Genomic DNA, 17,003 nt, shown 5'->3' with positions numbered 1-17,003 from the left:
GTGTAAACTGCTTCAAAATCTGCTTTAGAAATATGACTTGGTGGCAGATCCAGGGGGAGGTGGAACAAAAGACAAGGCAAAGTATTTGAGGCAAAAGCTGAAAGGGAACAGTCAAGAGAATATTTTTGTTGCAATGGTTAGACAGGAGATGATGAAAGGCCTGGACAAAACACCAACTGTGGGGATGAAGGAAAGGGAGACAAGACTCAGGAGGTATTTGTAGAATTGACAGGATGTGGTGTCCTACTTGGTACGGGAGAAAGTGGGAAGCTAAAGGTGATGTGGACAGACCGGCTAGGATGGTGATGCTGTCGACAGAAAGAGGAGGATAAGTCCTTTCGATGCCTTGACTTTGAAGTGTCTGTAGGGAACCCAGAGGGAGACATCCAGCAGGGACCTGGAAATAACAGCCCAGCAAGCAGCAGTTTGAAAGGAGAAAGTCCTCAAGTGATAATGGTTGGAACTTTTTTCTTGGGAATCACTTAGAGTTGGTATAGAGGGAAAGAAGCCAGGGGACATAAAAAACAAACAAACAACAAACAAACAAGAACACAGTCTTGCCTTTGAGGCAATGTATTTCATCTCTGTATCATCAATGTATTTCATCTTAGACAAGGGTTTTAACAATGAACCAGTGAGGTTGGAAATGGTGGCAACTTAGAATAAATAAGGATCTGACTAGAAACAAGTATGACTGTTATTACCAGAAGGTGGCAAACTCCATAATCCTAAACCAAATTTCCCCAATCCAACTCCCCCACCTCTAAGCAGGGACTACATTTACAAAAGTGGAATCTACTAACCTGTTTGCAAAACAACTGCTCTCACTGGCCCCTGCCCAGACGGCTTGACCTGGATAACCTCTGTCCCGCAGAAAAGGACATGTTTCCGATAGTCCTCCAAGCTGTGGGATTTCCAGGCCACGGTGTTCTCCGTATAGGGCAGTGGCGTCTTTGTGACAGGTATGCTTTCTCCTAAAGAAGATTGTATTTTGTTGATTCTGTGTGAACTCAGGTAGTTATTCAGAGCTGGTGCTTGACACTTTTGAGAAAGTATACAAACCATAGCTATTCAGGTCTTAATGCCCATTTCCTGGGTCAGATGATTTCTCAAGGATGCTGGCAAAGCAAGCAGTGGTATACTTGGTTATATTTTACATATTTATTTAAGGTCCACCTATATTTTCCATACCTGGTCTGCATGGTTTGCTGTTGTAATTTAAAAAGCAGGCCATTTTAACAAAGATAGTTGTCACCTAATTGTCCCCTCAAGTGTTCTGTAAGCCCAAATTTATGCTAGGTAATTAAGGAGCTATAAAGCAAGTATATAGCTATTGTTATTTGCCTTTCATTTATTTGTTTATCAACCCATTCATCCATTCACTTGACAAATATTTTTAAGTGCTTATTTTGTGCCAGGCACTGTTCTAGGTGCTTAAAATAATGAACAAGACAGAAATCCTGCCCTCAGAAAGCCCAGGGAGTCAAGCCAGTAAATAGCAGTAAATAAATGATTAAAGTACAATAAAGTAAGGATTTGGGTAGTATTACTGGGTGATCTGAAGATCTAACCCAAGCAGAGGACCAGGAAACATTTCCAGAACAACTAATAAATGACAACTCAAAAGGAAATGAGGCCAACTAGATCGAGGAAAGGAAATTGTTCTTGGAAGAAGTGAGCGAAAGATCATGCTGTGCCCTGGGCACTAAAAATGGTTGAGAATGTTTGGGACATTGAGTGTAAGGGTAGAGGTAAGCAGTCCTAGAAGTACAGAGATGAATGAGAAATTATGCCTTCATAAAACCTCTTAAATGTTCTTCATGATCTCTGTGGAGCTTACAGTGAAAGATAAAAACCAATATAACAAGACAGGGCCTCTCTTTTTTCTTTCTGGATGATCTCAGCTCCACTCTCATTAATACATAATTAATTAATTAACAATTAAAGTGTTAATTAACAATTAATTAAATAGCTAGATCGATAATGTCTAATCTTCATTTCCTCTCTCCTGTGCTTTTGTTCTGTTTCCCAATGGTGGGCTGTTCATCCCAACCTGGATATCCCACTAGCATCCCTAAGTCCACATACCTAAAATCCATACTAATATTTTGTTTAATTTTTATTTTACTTATTTTTGAGAGACAGAGTGGGGGAGGGTCAGAGAGAGAAGGAGAGAGAGAATCCCAAACAGGCTCTGCGCTGAAAGCCCAATGCGGGCCTTGAACTCACAAACCGGGAGATCATGACCTGAGCCACAATCAATAGTCGGATGCTTAACTGACTGAGCCATCCAGCCACCTCCGTACTAATATTTTTACCACTAAACATCCTCCTGACTTTTTCTTTGTGGTATCAGCCTTTTGCTGAGTGACAGGTTTACAGTCTCGGAATCACCTTTGATTCCTCCTCTTCCCGTGCTCTGCCCTCTCATGGTCTGATTCCCCAATTCCTACTGCTTTTCTCCATGAGTATGTCTCACCAAGTAACTCTTGGACTCTTGCGTTTGGGTCCCAAGGGCTTCACTAGCAATCACTATCTAGTGGTGGCTGCCTTACCAATGGATTACCTATAATTGTTTAGCTCCTTGACATGAAAACCATTTTAATAACAATTTGAGTCTATGGTAGAACTAATATTTCTTTTTTATGAAAAAGTATCTCACCCACAATATGCCTTGACCTCTTGAGTTGGAAAAGACCTCCAGTCCTTCCTCCGATGTGTCTCCTTTGCTATGAGGCTACTACTGCACTCACACACTCTTGATGCCGTATGGGTGGGGTTTTTCCCACAACGAGCAATTCCGTGACACTAGCTGGTTGTCCTACAATTCAATTCAATTCAACTCAATTCAATTCAATTCAATTCTGACACTTTCTACCTAGATATAGCATCAGATCCCACAGGTTAAGGACTCAGTCCCACAGGACTGCTCCCATGCCACCTCAGATGCTAATTGCAAATCCACATTGTCAACTGTGCTTCTGACTAATAAATCCGAGGTTCCCATAATCCCCTTCTTGGGTTCAATTAATTTGCTAGAGCAGCTTATAGAACTCAGGGAAATACTTACATTTACCAGTTTGTTAAAAGATCTGGTAAAGAATATAGGTAAATAGCCGGATGAAGAGATACATAGGGTAAGTTTGGGAGAGGTCTCAAGTGCAAACTCTTTTGGTGGATTTTCAAAGCCACCACAATCTGAGCATCACTGGCTCTTTTTCCTACACACTCCAGCTAATCTAGGCCACTTGCATATCCTATTATACATATATATATATGTATTCTTTGATGGTACCATTCCTCTACTTCCCCTGATGGTGGGAAGACAGGGTATTTAAGATACAAAGAAAATTAGCTCAGAGTTCAAAAGGATACATTTCAGAGATAAAAATAAAAGTGCTAATAACTTCCTCACTCCCAGATTTAAAAAGCATTAGAATGAATTTAAAATTCCATCAGTCTTTTGCTAAATGTTCAATTAGCAAAATAACATGTCATATTTCTAATTTGGAAATAGTATTCTATTGATTATAGTTACAAAATCTAGGTTCTATCTCTCCTAGGTAATAACTGGTGGCAAGGACTTTGACATATATAACTTTTTATATTCCTCATTTCCCTTGCTGGTATGTGATAGGTTGAAAAGACTTATTTTTGCTGAATGCCTGGATGAACTGAATAAAAACAATTGCCCAGGTTTTCCTATGATTGGTTTTTCAAAACTAGTTTTCTACATGGTGCATTTTTTATATCCTAAGGTGCAAGAAGCCATACAATTTTTATTAGTGATCTTGAATAATCTCAGGAAATTCCTTTAGCCAGGCATTGTCCTTAACTCATTGTCTTTAAAAATTATGATATTGGGGCGCCTGGGTGGCGCAGTCGGTTAAGCGTCCGACTTCAGCCAGGTCACCATCTCGCGGTCCGTGAGTTCGAGCCCCCCGCGTCGGGCTCTGGGCTGATGGCTCAGAGCCTGGAGCCTGTTTCCGATTCTGTGTCTGCCTCTCTCTCTGCCCCTCCCCCGTTCATGCTCTGTCTCTCTCTGTCCCAAAAATAAAAATTAAAAAAAACGTTGAAAGTAAAAATTATGATATTTAGCTTTTGTTTGATATTTAGCCTTTGTTTGGATTTACCACTTGTGTTCTAAGTGGCTTTGGAAAAGGGATAGGACATTTTGACAAATCATCATACCACATTGTTTTGAAATCTACCTTTGTGAAAGCAGATACTTAGAGATAATTTCTAATGTTTTTCTGCCTATGAATCACTGATTATTAATCCATTATATATTCATAGACTAATATTAGTGGATAGTTTCTGCACACACAACCAATGACATTCGTGGCAGGCAGACATTCAATCAACCAGGGATGGAAGCCATTTGGAGATAATGTTCCAAAGATAACATTGAAATCAGATATGATTTTACACAGAAATGACTTTCAAGTCTCTTTTACACTACTCACATATTAATAAGGAGCCTCATGCTTGGCCTTTCTTGGAATCTCAAGAAAGGGCAATTTGCCTACAAATCTATGGAGTTCTAAGAAGCCCGGAGAGTGTTTCACAAGGAAAAACATTCATCGTCCACTTCACCTGGCTTCTGGGACCCGGAAGTCCTGGTGCTGTGAAGCGGGATTCTCTCCCTTGTCCCCAGTGAGCCAGTGCCTCTGCATGGAAGCAGTGTTTGAAATGCCATGCCCTTCTTTGTTTCTACTTCTGGGGCCATTAGACTGTGAGCTGTGTAAGGGCAGTGGCCATCTCTCATTTGTCTTGGTGACTCCAGCACACAACACAGTGCCTGGCGCAGAGGAGGCATTTCTGAACCTTTACTGAATAAGTGGATGGGCAAATGAATAACTGAAAGAAAAGGAGAAGTGAGAGACTGGAGGAAAGGAAAAAGGAAGAGGGAAAAGACTTATTAACTCATTATAAGCTTGTCGGACAGGATGTAAATGGGAAATCACCACTTAGGAAAATTTCTGTGTACCCAACTGGGATCTCTGCATACTTCCCCCCACCACACACACACGTTTCAAATACATCGCTGATTCTATGAGTAGAGGGAGAAGGAGGGGATTGTGGCAGAGTGAATGAATCCTGCCACTCTCTGCCATAATCACCTCTAAGAGAATGAGGGAGCAGTAGTTTCAAGCATAGGCTCCCAGGTCAAAAGGCCTGGGTTTGAGTGTTTCAGCTTCTTCATAGAATTTATAAGCATTGGAAATTTATGTCATTTACCTATTTTCATGTTTTCTTTGTCCCCACTAGAACATCACCTCTATGAAGACAGAATATTATCTGCCTTGTTCACTGTTGTATCCCTAGCACATAGTAGAGCATTCTGGAATAGGAGCTAATATACATTTGTGGAATGAATGAATGAATGAATGAACAAATGAATCCAAATAGCAACTCTACCACTTTTAAGCTGTGACTTTAGGCCAATTACTTATCCTTTCTGGCCCTCAGATTCTCCCACCTTATAGAGTCATAGGTTGAATGAAATAATATATGTAAAATATTAGCATAGTGCCTAATACATATAAGAAACAAGAAAAATTAGCTTTTGTGCCAAAAGAAAGTTTCCAGGCATTAACATAATTTCCCCCACAGTATTCCCTTTTGCCTCTTGACCACTTTATGAGGAGCTAGATCTTGAAGGAGCCCATTGCCTCCAGAGGCAGAAAGGATAGAGAAGTTGATAGCTGGCTTCTGGGTTTTACACACCATTCGTAAGTTTGACCATGAATTTTAGAGACTACATGAGAATAAGAACAAAGCTCTCCCGTTCACCTGCCTTCCCTCCACTACTTTTCTAGCTACATAAAAATCCCTAGATTGGGAGTTGGAAGAAAATCCAAAAGAAGCTCAGATGTTGTGTGTACTTGAGAGAAGGGGCTGGCACAAAAGTAAGGTAAGGAAAGACCCTAGAAGTTTGTGAAAACAGAGCAAGAGGCATCAGTAAGCCTCCTTTTACAGGGAGATAGGCTTGGGACATTTTTCAAGCCCAGAGCAGAGTGGAAGCAACAGAAAGGAGGGCTGCCCTAGACCAGACCCACCTCCCCAGTGCCTTGCACAACTTCAAGTAGCCAGACTTGAGTCAGAAGACCTGCCAACTGGTGGGGACAACTGTCTGACTTGGACCAGATACTTTGCAACACTGCTTACTTTCAAGGATGGCAAGATTTGGAGCAAAAATTAAAAAGTAAGTGTAGTTATATGATTACGTTTCTTGCATAGTTGAGCTTATGGCAGTAGGACGAGGCTGAGAGGAGGATGAAGAAGGCCCTACAATGGATGTGTGTTATGGGCAGGACTACCCAGTGGAGAGAAAAAGATGAGGAGGCACAAGGAATGTCAGCTCTACCCCTCTTAGAATCTGCTTCCTCTTCACTCCGGTGACCCCTCACGTCTGGGAGCAAAAAATACCACCTCCAGCCCTGATACTGGCTAGCTGGGCAGTCTGGTCCCTTCTCACCTGCATTTCCTCATTTGTAAATTGGGCATTATAATAATTCCTAATTTGTTTATCCTATGATGAAGTGAGATATAAAAATTATTTATAAAACATTCATTGCTCTAAAGATGTTTGGAGTATTTGCTATTTCTCTTCTAAATAAAGACTTCTATATATATGAAAGACTGGTTTGCACATGGGACAAAAAAAAAAAAAACCCAAAAAAACAAACAAACAAAAAAAACCTGAGTCACATTCTTGGACAAATGCTCGAGGAAGACATATGCAGTTTCAGGAATCTAAGCATAATCTTATTGTTCAATCAGGATCCTTTTTGCAAATGTATACGTGAGTGGGCAGATCTGTGTAGACTATGTAATAAAGTATTTAGAGTATGATGGTCTTAGATCTTTCCAAAGAAAACAATGAGAAAGAAATACATTTCTGTTTTATGTGTCTGTCTCTAAAACGGATTTTTACCAGTACATAGTTTACACAGATATTAATGCTGGTGACCTTCTTTTTCTAGAAGTAGACCTAAGAAAAGCCACTCACTACTTAAGATCACTTTAGGTCAGTTTTGCACATTGAAAGGCAGCTTTGTTTGCCATCTCTACCATTTCTTTCTCTGAGTTTTCCTCAGAAGTAAGGCAAGAACCAAGCACCCCAGTCAGTAGACCCAGCGGAGTAAACACTGCGATCTCTCCTTCCCTTTTTTCTCACAGCCATGCTCTGTCACCAATGAGAGAAGCCATTCTTCACTGGCAGGCTACTGGGAAATGTGAGACAGTTGCTGTCTTTGGTTTAGGAGGCCAGTTTTTCTTGGGCTTGAGGTTTGCACGTTGGGTGCTATGGCAACATTCCGGATGAAAGATATCATCAGTATGCAAATCCTCCTCACTATCATTATAAGGCAGTTAGATTTCAACACACTAAAGGGGCATTTTGTAATTATATCGAGCATGGTTATGTTTACTACATTTCCTTGTCTCAATTTTAAATTAAGCAGACCCATTTTTAATGTGAAATCTGCTTGTGTTGAACAATTTAGGAATCAATGGTTCTCTTTACATTTAGGTGATGTTAAAAAGGTGTGTGTGTGTGTTTTCCTGTCTTTAGCAACTTGGGAACAGAAAAATACAATTTGTAAGCACGAAAGACACATACTTTCTATTTTTGTGTTGTATAGTTTCTTCTCTCATCATGATGTCCCATGTGTTTTGGTTTTGCCTAAAGAATATTTTATAAATAGTGCCCTACTAATTACACAAATTCAAGTGAACTTTACAAAGCGCAAATGAGAGCAAGGATGACAGTTCAAACCGTTGTTGCAAGAAAACTGGCTTTCTGCTTGGTCGGATCAACTGGAAACACAATTCTAAAGAATAGAATGTTACACCGACTTTCCTGAAGGTTCAACTCAATACTCTTCCAGCAAAAACTGGGGCTCTGTTTTCCATCTACAGAGAGCAGGGCTGTATAAAATCTCTGCATCCTGCCAATTATAAGAGTTGGTGGTTTCCAGTTGTGTTCTGTTTGGATAGGTGTGTAAACCATGCTCATGTTTATGAAGACATCGTGCATCAAGTAGTCTAACTCTCTCACCGTCCTCTGAACCAAAGGATCTTATTCACCCCACGCATCAGGAAATTAACCAATCACATATATTAGACTTTTCTTCTAATTTTGTATTTATTATCATTTGATTCTTATATTACGGGTATACCTTATATAAACGGGATACATTTTATTAACCCGTTTGCATTTATGGAGTCTTCACCTGCATGAATAGCCTAGCCGTGTCTACCTCACCTATCTTTCAATATCTTAATATCAGGCAAGTAAGGCTATGTTGATCTGCTTTGCTCTTGGCCGAGATGTTGGACAGGAAAGAAGCGGCTCCATGGCAATGGCCTACCTGTGAGCATGCCTTCAGTCACCACACAGCTTCCATCAATCAGGATAGCATCACATGGCAATGAAGTTTTTCCTGGAAGAATAAGAGTATCCCCAGGAACCAAGAGATGGGATTCCAGCTTCTGCAAACCTACACAACAAAGTTCCCGTGACTGGCTGACCTTTTCCTGTTTTTACTTAAGAATGGGGGAAGGGGAAAAAAATAAAAAAGTTACAGAGAGGGAGGGAGGCAAACCACAAGAGACTCTTAAATACTGAGAACAAACTGAGGGTTGATGGGGGTTGCAGGGGAGGGGAAAGTGGGTGATGGGCATTGAGGAGGGCACTTGTTGGGATGAGCACTCGGATGAGGACTGGGATGAGAACTGGGAGGAGGGCACTTGTTGGGATGAACCACCCAGCCAGTTTCTGCTACTCTGGGCTGCAGCTCCCTGCTCCTCACAGAGAGCCATGGTCACCCCAACCCAGGGTAAGTCAGAGCAAATACTGAGTCCAGTCAGCCATTTACAAGCATTCTTCGGGTCTGGATTCTGGATAACAGATTGAAGTGTTAGAATTCAAGGTCTGTTTGGGATCATTAGCTGGGGAAATCAAAACGCCTCAAGAAAGCTTACCCAGTAACATTCCAGTGAGTGAAATATGGGAAGGCAGAGGGAGTTGGAAGCAACTCAGACACTGGGTCAAAATGGTTCAATCAGGAGGAGGCATGCAAGGTACTCAGGGTACAAAATTCAGTGAGGTGCTCACCGTCTGGGTCCTGGAAAAGCAGGTCAGCGTTTGCCTGACCTTTCCTCCTTAAGTTTGTCATCTTAAAAGTCTTATTTACCTTACTTTAGCCTCCGTCCTGGGTTTCATCAGAAAAGGTTTTCTCAACTAATAATCAATAACAAATGGGACTGACTCCACTCTGAAATATCAGGATGCTGAAGGTGGCAGAACATATCACGTACCTTTGTCCTTTACCATGACTGTAACCTGGACTTTGTTGTGATCCTCCACAAGGTTGTGCAGCTTCACTGATTGCTACCAATTCAAAGTCAACATTTAAGTATCAGATAGTCCATAACCGGAAAACCACATGATCTCAATACTGTAAATACCAAGCCTGTCACACAGCAAAACCTCCTTGGGCAAAGGCTCAAGCTCTACTTTAGCGTTTCTGCTTCCTTGCCCCAATCCCTACCGCAGCCAACCCCCGACTTATAGCAACAAATATGGTAATTAGTTTAGTGCTATTTAAATTCCAGGACACATCATGCACAACCACTGTCCCCAAGGACCAACGCTAAGTCCCCGAGGTTGTACTTCTTAAGGGTGCACGATGACACAAGGGAAGAACAAGACCATGAACAGATTAGGTTACCTCTCGGTACCCGTTTCCTTGTCTATAAAACAACAAAAATGAATTTGATCTTTCCATTGTAAAAGCCTGGGAATATTTGAGTTATGTTTTGATTTTACGTGGAATTTTATCCCCTCCTTTACAAACTGGTGGATTTTCCCATTGGGTCAGTCTGGAGACTGAAGCCACGATGCTCCAGAACCCTAGTGCTTCCCCTTAGGCATTATTCAGCTTAGTTAACTCCCTTTTCCTCATCTGAAAGTGGAGATATTAACAGTACCTCTTCTAGAGGGTTTTCAAAATTTAAGTAATGCTTCTCTTAGTTATCCCTTTGGATATTACTCATTACGATGGTAAGAGCTCAGCAAGGGTTAATGATTAATAAGAAAGTTGCTGTTGGAAAAACAGCATTGTTTTGTCTAAAGCATCCCCTTGGAAGATTTGCTTAGGGTGGAATTCACTGAGATACCACCCTGTGCTAAGTGGAGGAAATGGAAGCAGCCTGGAGAAGCGAAGGCAGCATCTACTGGGATAACTCAGGAGACAGGAAGGCAGAAGAGTGAGGACAAATTGTCCACACAGTTCCATACACTGACTGTAGGCGACGCCATTGGCAGGGGCATCCCTGGAAGGCACTGCCTCCTGTATGGACGTCACTTACTTGGATACTTCTAAGTAGAAGAGATCTGAATACCGTCAACAGTACTTTAAACATAGCTTAACCTAATTCAAGTATAAAACTTTCCCTTTTAGATGATAGGGTAAATTATTTTTATCTGCCCTCTTGATGATTTTTAAGGTAGCCAATGTCACTAGATAAACATTACACATAATTACACAATTTTCCTCTTGAGAGAAATTAATAAATTTGGTGTTTCTATTTATACAGAACAATTTATTATTTACTCCATTTTCTTAGGAAAGGCAACACTTCAATCATTTGGACCAACTGAGTGGAAGAAATGGTACTGCTGTTTGTTAGGTACATAGTCATTGCCCTAACTTGACTTTCTGAGGCTTGCCTATTGGGGCATCCATTTTACTGATGGGTAATAGCGAGAAAGTCAGCGTGGTTCTGGGACAAGAACACTGGATTCATTCAGGACTCCTGAGTCGTGGGTCAAGTTTACCCACTAACCAGCCATGTACCTGTATATAAGAAATTTCACTTTATGTTACTTGTTCTTTCTGTAAACAAATGACATTGAATTGAGTCATTTTCAAGCTCCTTCAAAACTCAACATGTCTGATACGGATATGTTTTGCATATCAGAGATTTAGTCAAAGCCCCTAAGACTTCATAGAAGAAATAACCTGGGGTTTATAAATGGCTCACAGTATTATTATTATTAGACAGTTTAAAACAGTAAGCAACTACTACGTGCCAGGCACTGTTGTAAGCACTTGAAATGTATTGCTTGATTTTTTTTCCTCCTCAAAATAATCCTATGATGATGTTATTGTCTCCAATGTACATATAGCAAAATAAAACGACCAAAAAGAAACAAAAAACAAAAAACAAAAACAAGCCAGGGTCGGGGCGCCTGGGTGGCGCAGTCGGTTAAGCGTCCGACTTCAGCCAGGTCACGATCTCTCGGTCCGTGAGTTCAAGCCCCGCGTCAGGCTCTGGGCTGATGGCTCAGAGCCTGGAGCCTGTTTCCGATTCTGTGTCTCCCTCTCTCTCTGCCCCTCCCCCGTTCATGCTTTGTCTCTCTCTGTCCCAAAAATAAATAAACGTTGAAAAAAAAATTTAAAAAAACAAGCCAGGGTCTTGGAAATGTTAAAGTAACTTGTCTTCACTCATTTACTTACTAAGTATTAAGATTGTCAGTAAAACCTGGGTTTATCTGACTCTAAAGCCTTTTCTGTTGATGAATATGTTCCCCTAAAGTGCTTGAAAATAGTTTTTTTTCCTTTAAGAAGATAAATAACCTTCCTTTGTTATAAATTTCTTTAAGTTACTTTCTTGCTTAGCAAACTCTTCTAGTCACTGCCATGAGAATTTCACCCTAGCTTAAGAGGATGATAATCGACACATTTGGAAGTGGCGAAGTATAAGTTCAAAATGCTCTAACTCTCAAAAATCATTATGGCATCAAGCTGGATTTATTCATCAGGTTTATCATTCTGCAAAACCTGCCATGCTTCCATGCCTTCGTTCAAGCTATTACCTGGAATGCTCACCCAGGTTTTCTACCAGCAAACTCCTAATCCTTCACATAAAGTCTGGCTCAAACGTCATCTCCACTCCATAAGTCTCTAACATCTCAGAAAGAATTCATTGTTCTGCTCCCTGTGTTTCCGCCTGTATTAGTGTATGACCAATTCCATTACAGCTGTTTTCTTGTCAGGTCTCCTGTGTGAGGCAGGTGGTTCAAAGAGCCAAACGCTCATCTATGTACCCCTGGAGTCTGTCACATAGTAGGCCCTCAGCAAATATTTACTTAGAACTGAATTATTCCACGTCTCCCAACAACACTGGAGAAGGATAATATAAGCCTCCTCTCTGAGCTAATGTACCCAGAAACTCTACAAACACAGGTTTCTATGACAACCAACCAGCTAGGAGAAAGCAGGTGCTATGATGCTTGCCGTGATTTGGAAGCTCGCTGCCTGATTTTCATTAGGCCCCCTCTGGTTTCTCCAGTCCCGGTTTAGTGGGACCAGGATCAGTTTCCAAGACTAATTTGCATATTGTTATTATTCCGGCATCTGTTGCTGTGTGTCCTTGTGTTTGCTGTGGCTGGATTTCCTCCAGAGATGAGTAATGAGGGCACTAACTCAGGTGTCTTTTGAGCCCAGCTCAGTGATGGCTAAAGGCAAGGCACCATGGGTCAGATACTCTCAGTGCTATTTCTAGCGGCCGCCTGTGGAGCCAGCAATAGAGTATGCAACACAGCTCAGTGTAAATACAGTTGAATGCCAGCTCAATTTACACTCATACCTGCACCAAACTTGTTAGAAAGGGGCTGCCGAGGGTGTTTCGTGGCGTAGGCAAGGTTCCTCTCTCTTTGCTGCATGATTTGGGGCCACAGTAGATGCAGAAAGATAGTTTATTCCACTCCTGCAAACACCTCCCCTCTTGCAATTTTCAAAAGCTGTTATTTCTTTAGCATGATTTGTAAATGACGGTAGATGCTCCTTCCATTTCTAGCAGCCCCTTTCCCAAATATTTTCATAATAAAATTATCAATCGTTTACTGCTGCAAGGAAACTCATAGGTCTCTTTGAGATTTTGCTCCGTGGGACAGTGTGAAGTACTTGATGTAGAATCAGGAAACCCGGGGCTGGGATCTATAGCCACTATTACTGAGCAAGTCACTTCAGCTCCCTGATTGTCCCCATCCCTCCGTCTCAGGTGGTGGGAGGACACCACAACCACATGCGTATCATTTTAAGGGCTGCCATGCCCCACACAAGCACATCTGTCACAGACGGGGGAGCCCGTTACAAATTGTGCTAAAGAAATATTGATTGGTGAGCATTTGTGATTTAAACTGCAAAAATAGTTTCAGGAAACTGGCCCATTTTGTATAATGTTACAAGATCCCTTAGAGTTTGGGTCTGATAAGCCTTTGTTAACAAATATTAACTGCAAGGGCACCTGGGTGGCTCAGTCAGTTAACAGTCCGACTCTTGGTTTCGGCTCAGGTTATGATGTCACGGTTTTGTGGGTTCAAGTGCCCCATCTAGCTCTGTGCTGACAGCTTAGACTCTGCTTGGGATTCTCTGTATTTCTCTCTCTCTGTCCCTCCCCCCTCACACTGTCTCTCTCTCAAAATAAATCGATAAAACTTAAAAAAAAAACCCAAATATTAACTGCTAATGGAATTAATGTCTCCTTGTTAAAGCTTTTGCAGTTCTGCCATCAAGTGAAGTTCCCAGGTGAGTTACTATTTTAAACAAAGACATGTAGGGATTTTAAGATGTAGAACCTGAATATTTAAGATTCATTAAAGATTTTAAAATAAATATTGAGAAAATTACAAATAGAACAGAGCATGCCTACTTTTAGAAGAGAACTTGAGAAGCAAAACAAGAAACGCAGAAACCCAGAAAAAGAGAAACATATTTGACTGCACACATTTTAAAATATCTGACAAAAGTCAAGTCAGAGGAAAAATGATAGACTAAGAAATAAAACTTTTCCACGTGGATGATGGATATAAAGAGAAAATAAATAGAAAACAAAAATGCATATATTTATTGGAGGAAAATGTATCTAATCTCACTAATAATTAGTGGAATATAAATTAAAACATCATTGGGACACAATTTTCTAAAAACACATTAGACTGAAAAAAATTTAAACATCAATATATAACACTGGTGAGGATCTGGAGAAATGGATACTCTCATATGTTGCCGTTATTTTATTTAAGAAAATAATAAATATCACAGGATCTATTAACATCCAAAATATACATATCTTTTGATTCAGCAACCTGGCTTTTGATTATTTTACTAAAAACAAATGCAAACACTCATATGTAAGGACACATCTATATTGTAGTTGTGTGTAATTCAGCATACCTGTGGTGGCAAAAATTGGAAAGGAAGCCCCCTATTTTCTAGAAATAAACGAATGGCTGAACAAATTATGATATACAATGGAATTTCACACCGTTAATTTTAAACGTGATCTAGAATTATTTATTTACTTGGTAGATGGCCGTTATATTTATTGTAAAGTGACAAATGCAAGTTCCAGATTAATGTACAAAGTATGTTCCTGTTTTATTAAAACAAATTAATAAATACATAAGTAAATCTCCACATAAACTTGTATTTCTCTGCATCTTATGGAGGAGAAAAAATGAAATATACATTTAGCTAATGATGACATAAATAAATAAATAAATAAATGTATTGGGGATCTTAGTGCTTGAATTTGTCTTTTGGTGGATTCCTCTGGAACAACAGCTCTTAAGCTTTTAGAATGCATGACAAGCACCTGTTATGAAACTGTGAAAAAGCACAGATTCCTCTTGTTGCCTTGGATATTTTGACTTAATGGGTCAGGAGCTTAGGAATCTTGACTAATTCTCTCTCTGAAACATTGCCCTCTAGAGTATTGAATCAAACCTGTTTTCTCTGTAACCCTTCCCAACTCTCACACAGGAATCTCTATATTTCTTTTCCGTTTCCTTAAAGACAGTTATACCTACATTCCAAATGAAAAAAAAAATAGTGTAAAGGAACTTGAGGAGAGACTGAAATTTGTCATAAACATGTAGATGGGAAGTATATATTTAAGTCAGGGGAAATATGTGGAAACATCATAAGGGGTGTAACACATCAAGTGGTAACACCACATTTACTTGGGACCCATTGATTACAGGCAACAGAAATTGGTTAAACTGGTTTAAGCAGATGAGAAATTGTGAGGATGCAGGGACATCTCACTAAACTAAGGTGGGAAGTGAAGCCAGAGCTCCCAAGGGCTCCAAACAGGAGCAGGAAATGCTATGAAGAGCAGGTTATTCATTCGCTCTCTGTCTCTCTGCCCTCTCCCTTTCTGCTGGGCTCCGTATGGCTCACCTCTGTGTCTCACTGTGTATTTGGTTCGTTCTTTGTGCAAGTTTTTTTCTCTGCTTGTCCACACACAAGGATCAAGGGTTGCCACCCTGGTCCTAGCATCACTTTTCACATCACATTCCTGACAGAGCATGACAGACAGCTTCAAGTCCTTAGGCTTGGATCCCAGGCTAAAAGATATATGGGCATGATTCCTGCTGATATTCCTGCTGATGGACTGGCTTCCGCTGGGTCAGATACCCCCTGTTCCAACTATGTGTGCCAGTGGAAAGAGAGAGCCACCTAGAGCAAACTAGTTGCAGGCTGCCAGAGTTCTAAGAGGAGGGGGGTTGCAGTGCTTGCCGCAAAATATGTGTACTTACTTTCATGCTTGTCAGGGAATAGGAGGCTGGAGAGAGTAACCCAAGTTCATGGGTACAGGCTCCATTAAAGTCCACTGTACTTCATGTCTTTGGGTCCTATGAGCTACTGGTACATATTTATAATACATATCCCTTTGATGATTAGGGTAACTTAGACAGGTTTCTATTCTTCATACACATCCTGACTTGAGTAGTTTAGGACTAAAGTCCAACTGACCACTATTAGGGTCCAATAGGAATTAACTCCAGTTTGCAGCACATGCTCTCAGATTTCCAGTGGCCAGAAAATTTCTTACCAGCGTTCTAAAGTTTTCAAGGGCTTTTTTTTCATTCCTTGTCAGTGGCCCTGGCAAAATGATAGAATCCTAAAATGGTGAGACCTAAAAAAGTAGGGTATAACCTCCACCATGTATATAGCTGAGGAAAGTGAGCCCAAGGAACACAGAGTCCTCGGGCTCATATGAGTGAACCAGCGGTTGTTACCAGCCCTGTCCCGATGGTCCCATGCTGCCTCCTGTTCTCTTCAATCTCTGTACCCCCTCCCCCTCCCATCTGTCCCTTGCCAACTTTCCCTAACTTTTAATAATAAAAACAGCAACAGCAATATCAATGATAACAAGAATTGACCTTTTACTAAGTGCCTACTATGTACCAGAAATATAAGTATTCAAAGTGATTGTTTCATATAATTTGCTCAACTCTGACACCAACACACACTCACGTGCCCACACACATACACACCTTCTACAGATGAGGAAACTGATTATAACAGCACCAAGTAACACAAACAGGAGAGGTAAGGGGGAGGTTTTCAATCTGACTAGATAAGATCTCCCTCCCAAAAGGCCTCAGAGAGTTCTGTGTTTTTCCTGAGAACACTTGGATGGTTTATGACGATATAGCCGGGTGACTGTGCGTAGATGTCACCCCAGTGGAAGGAACGACATGCGAGAAGGGCTGTATTCACTGATGTGTGACTTAAGCCAGAAAGTGTATGAATGGCTTGCACGTATCAAATCAGATATTCTATTAAGGAAAGATTTCTCAAAACCCAGAAACTAGAAATTCTATCTGCGGGCTTCACATTACATACCTTTATCAAATGACTAAGGTAAAAGCTTAGGACACTCTACTTTTCTATTGAGACTCAGCAGAATAGTCAGATCTTTATTGTCTTGGTGTCTATGGTCATGCTTTTGCTCAAAGGCCCAGAGTTCACCAGAAAGAGTTACTCCCCTCCCCCCAGGCCTTGGCAGCCAGGCAAGTTGCTGGTCACTCTTAACATCTTTGTGATATAAATTAGTTTGTGAAAAAACACACCTAGGTACTCACTGTTTAAAAAGGCAGAAAACCAGAAACAAAACAAAGTCCTAGTAGCCTGCTC

At 40.8% G+C, this 17,003-nt stretch overlaps 1 protein-coding gene across 1 annotated transcript in view; it reads right to left on the bottom strand.

Moving 5' to 3' along the window:
- ATP13A5 (ATPase 13A5) overlaps window positions 1-17,003 on the bottom strand; it is a 141,210-nt gene that overhangs the window by 80,587 nt on the left and 43,620 nt on the right. Inside the window, exons 8-10 of the mRNA XM_043594576.1 lie at window positions 9,328-9,400; window positions 8,379-8,507; window positions 804-974 (exon numbers count right to left, since the gene is read on the bottom strand). Of these exons, the coding sequence (XP_043450511.1) occupies window positions 804-974; window positions 8,379-8,507; window positions 9,328-9,400 (373 nt within the window). The remainder of the gene's footprint in view (window positions 1-803; window positions 975-8,378; window positions 8,508-9,327; window positions 9,401-17,003) is intronic.

Source organism: Prionailurus bengalensis, chromosome C2 (genome assembly GCF_016509475.1).
Source record: "Prionailurus bengalensis isolate Pbe53 chromosome C2, Fcat_Pben_1.1_paternal_pri, whole genome shotgun sequence".
NCBI classification, from domain to species: domain Eukaryota; kingdom Metazoa; phylum Chordata; class Mammalia; order Carnivora; family Felidae; genus Prionailurus; species Prionailurus bengalensis.
The sequence above is the reverse complement of the archived record's forward strand: the minus strand, read 5'-3'. Positions and strand labels throughout refer to the sequence as shown.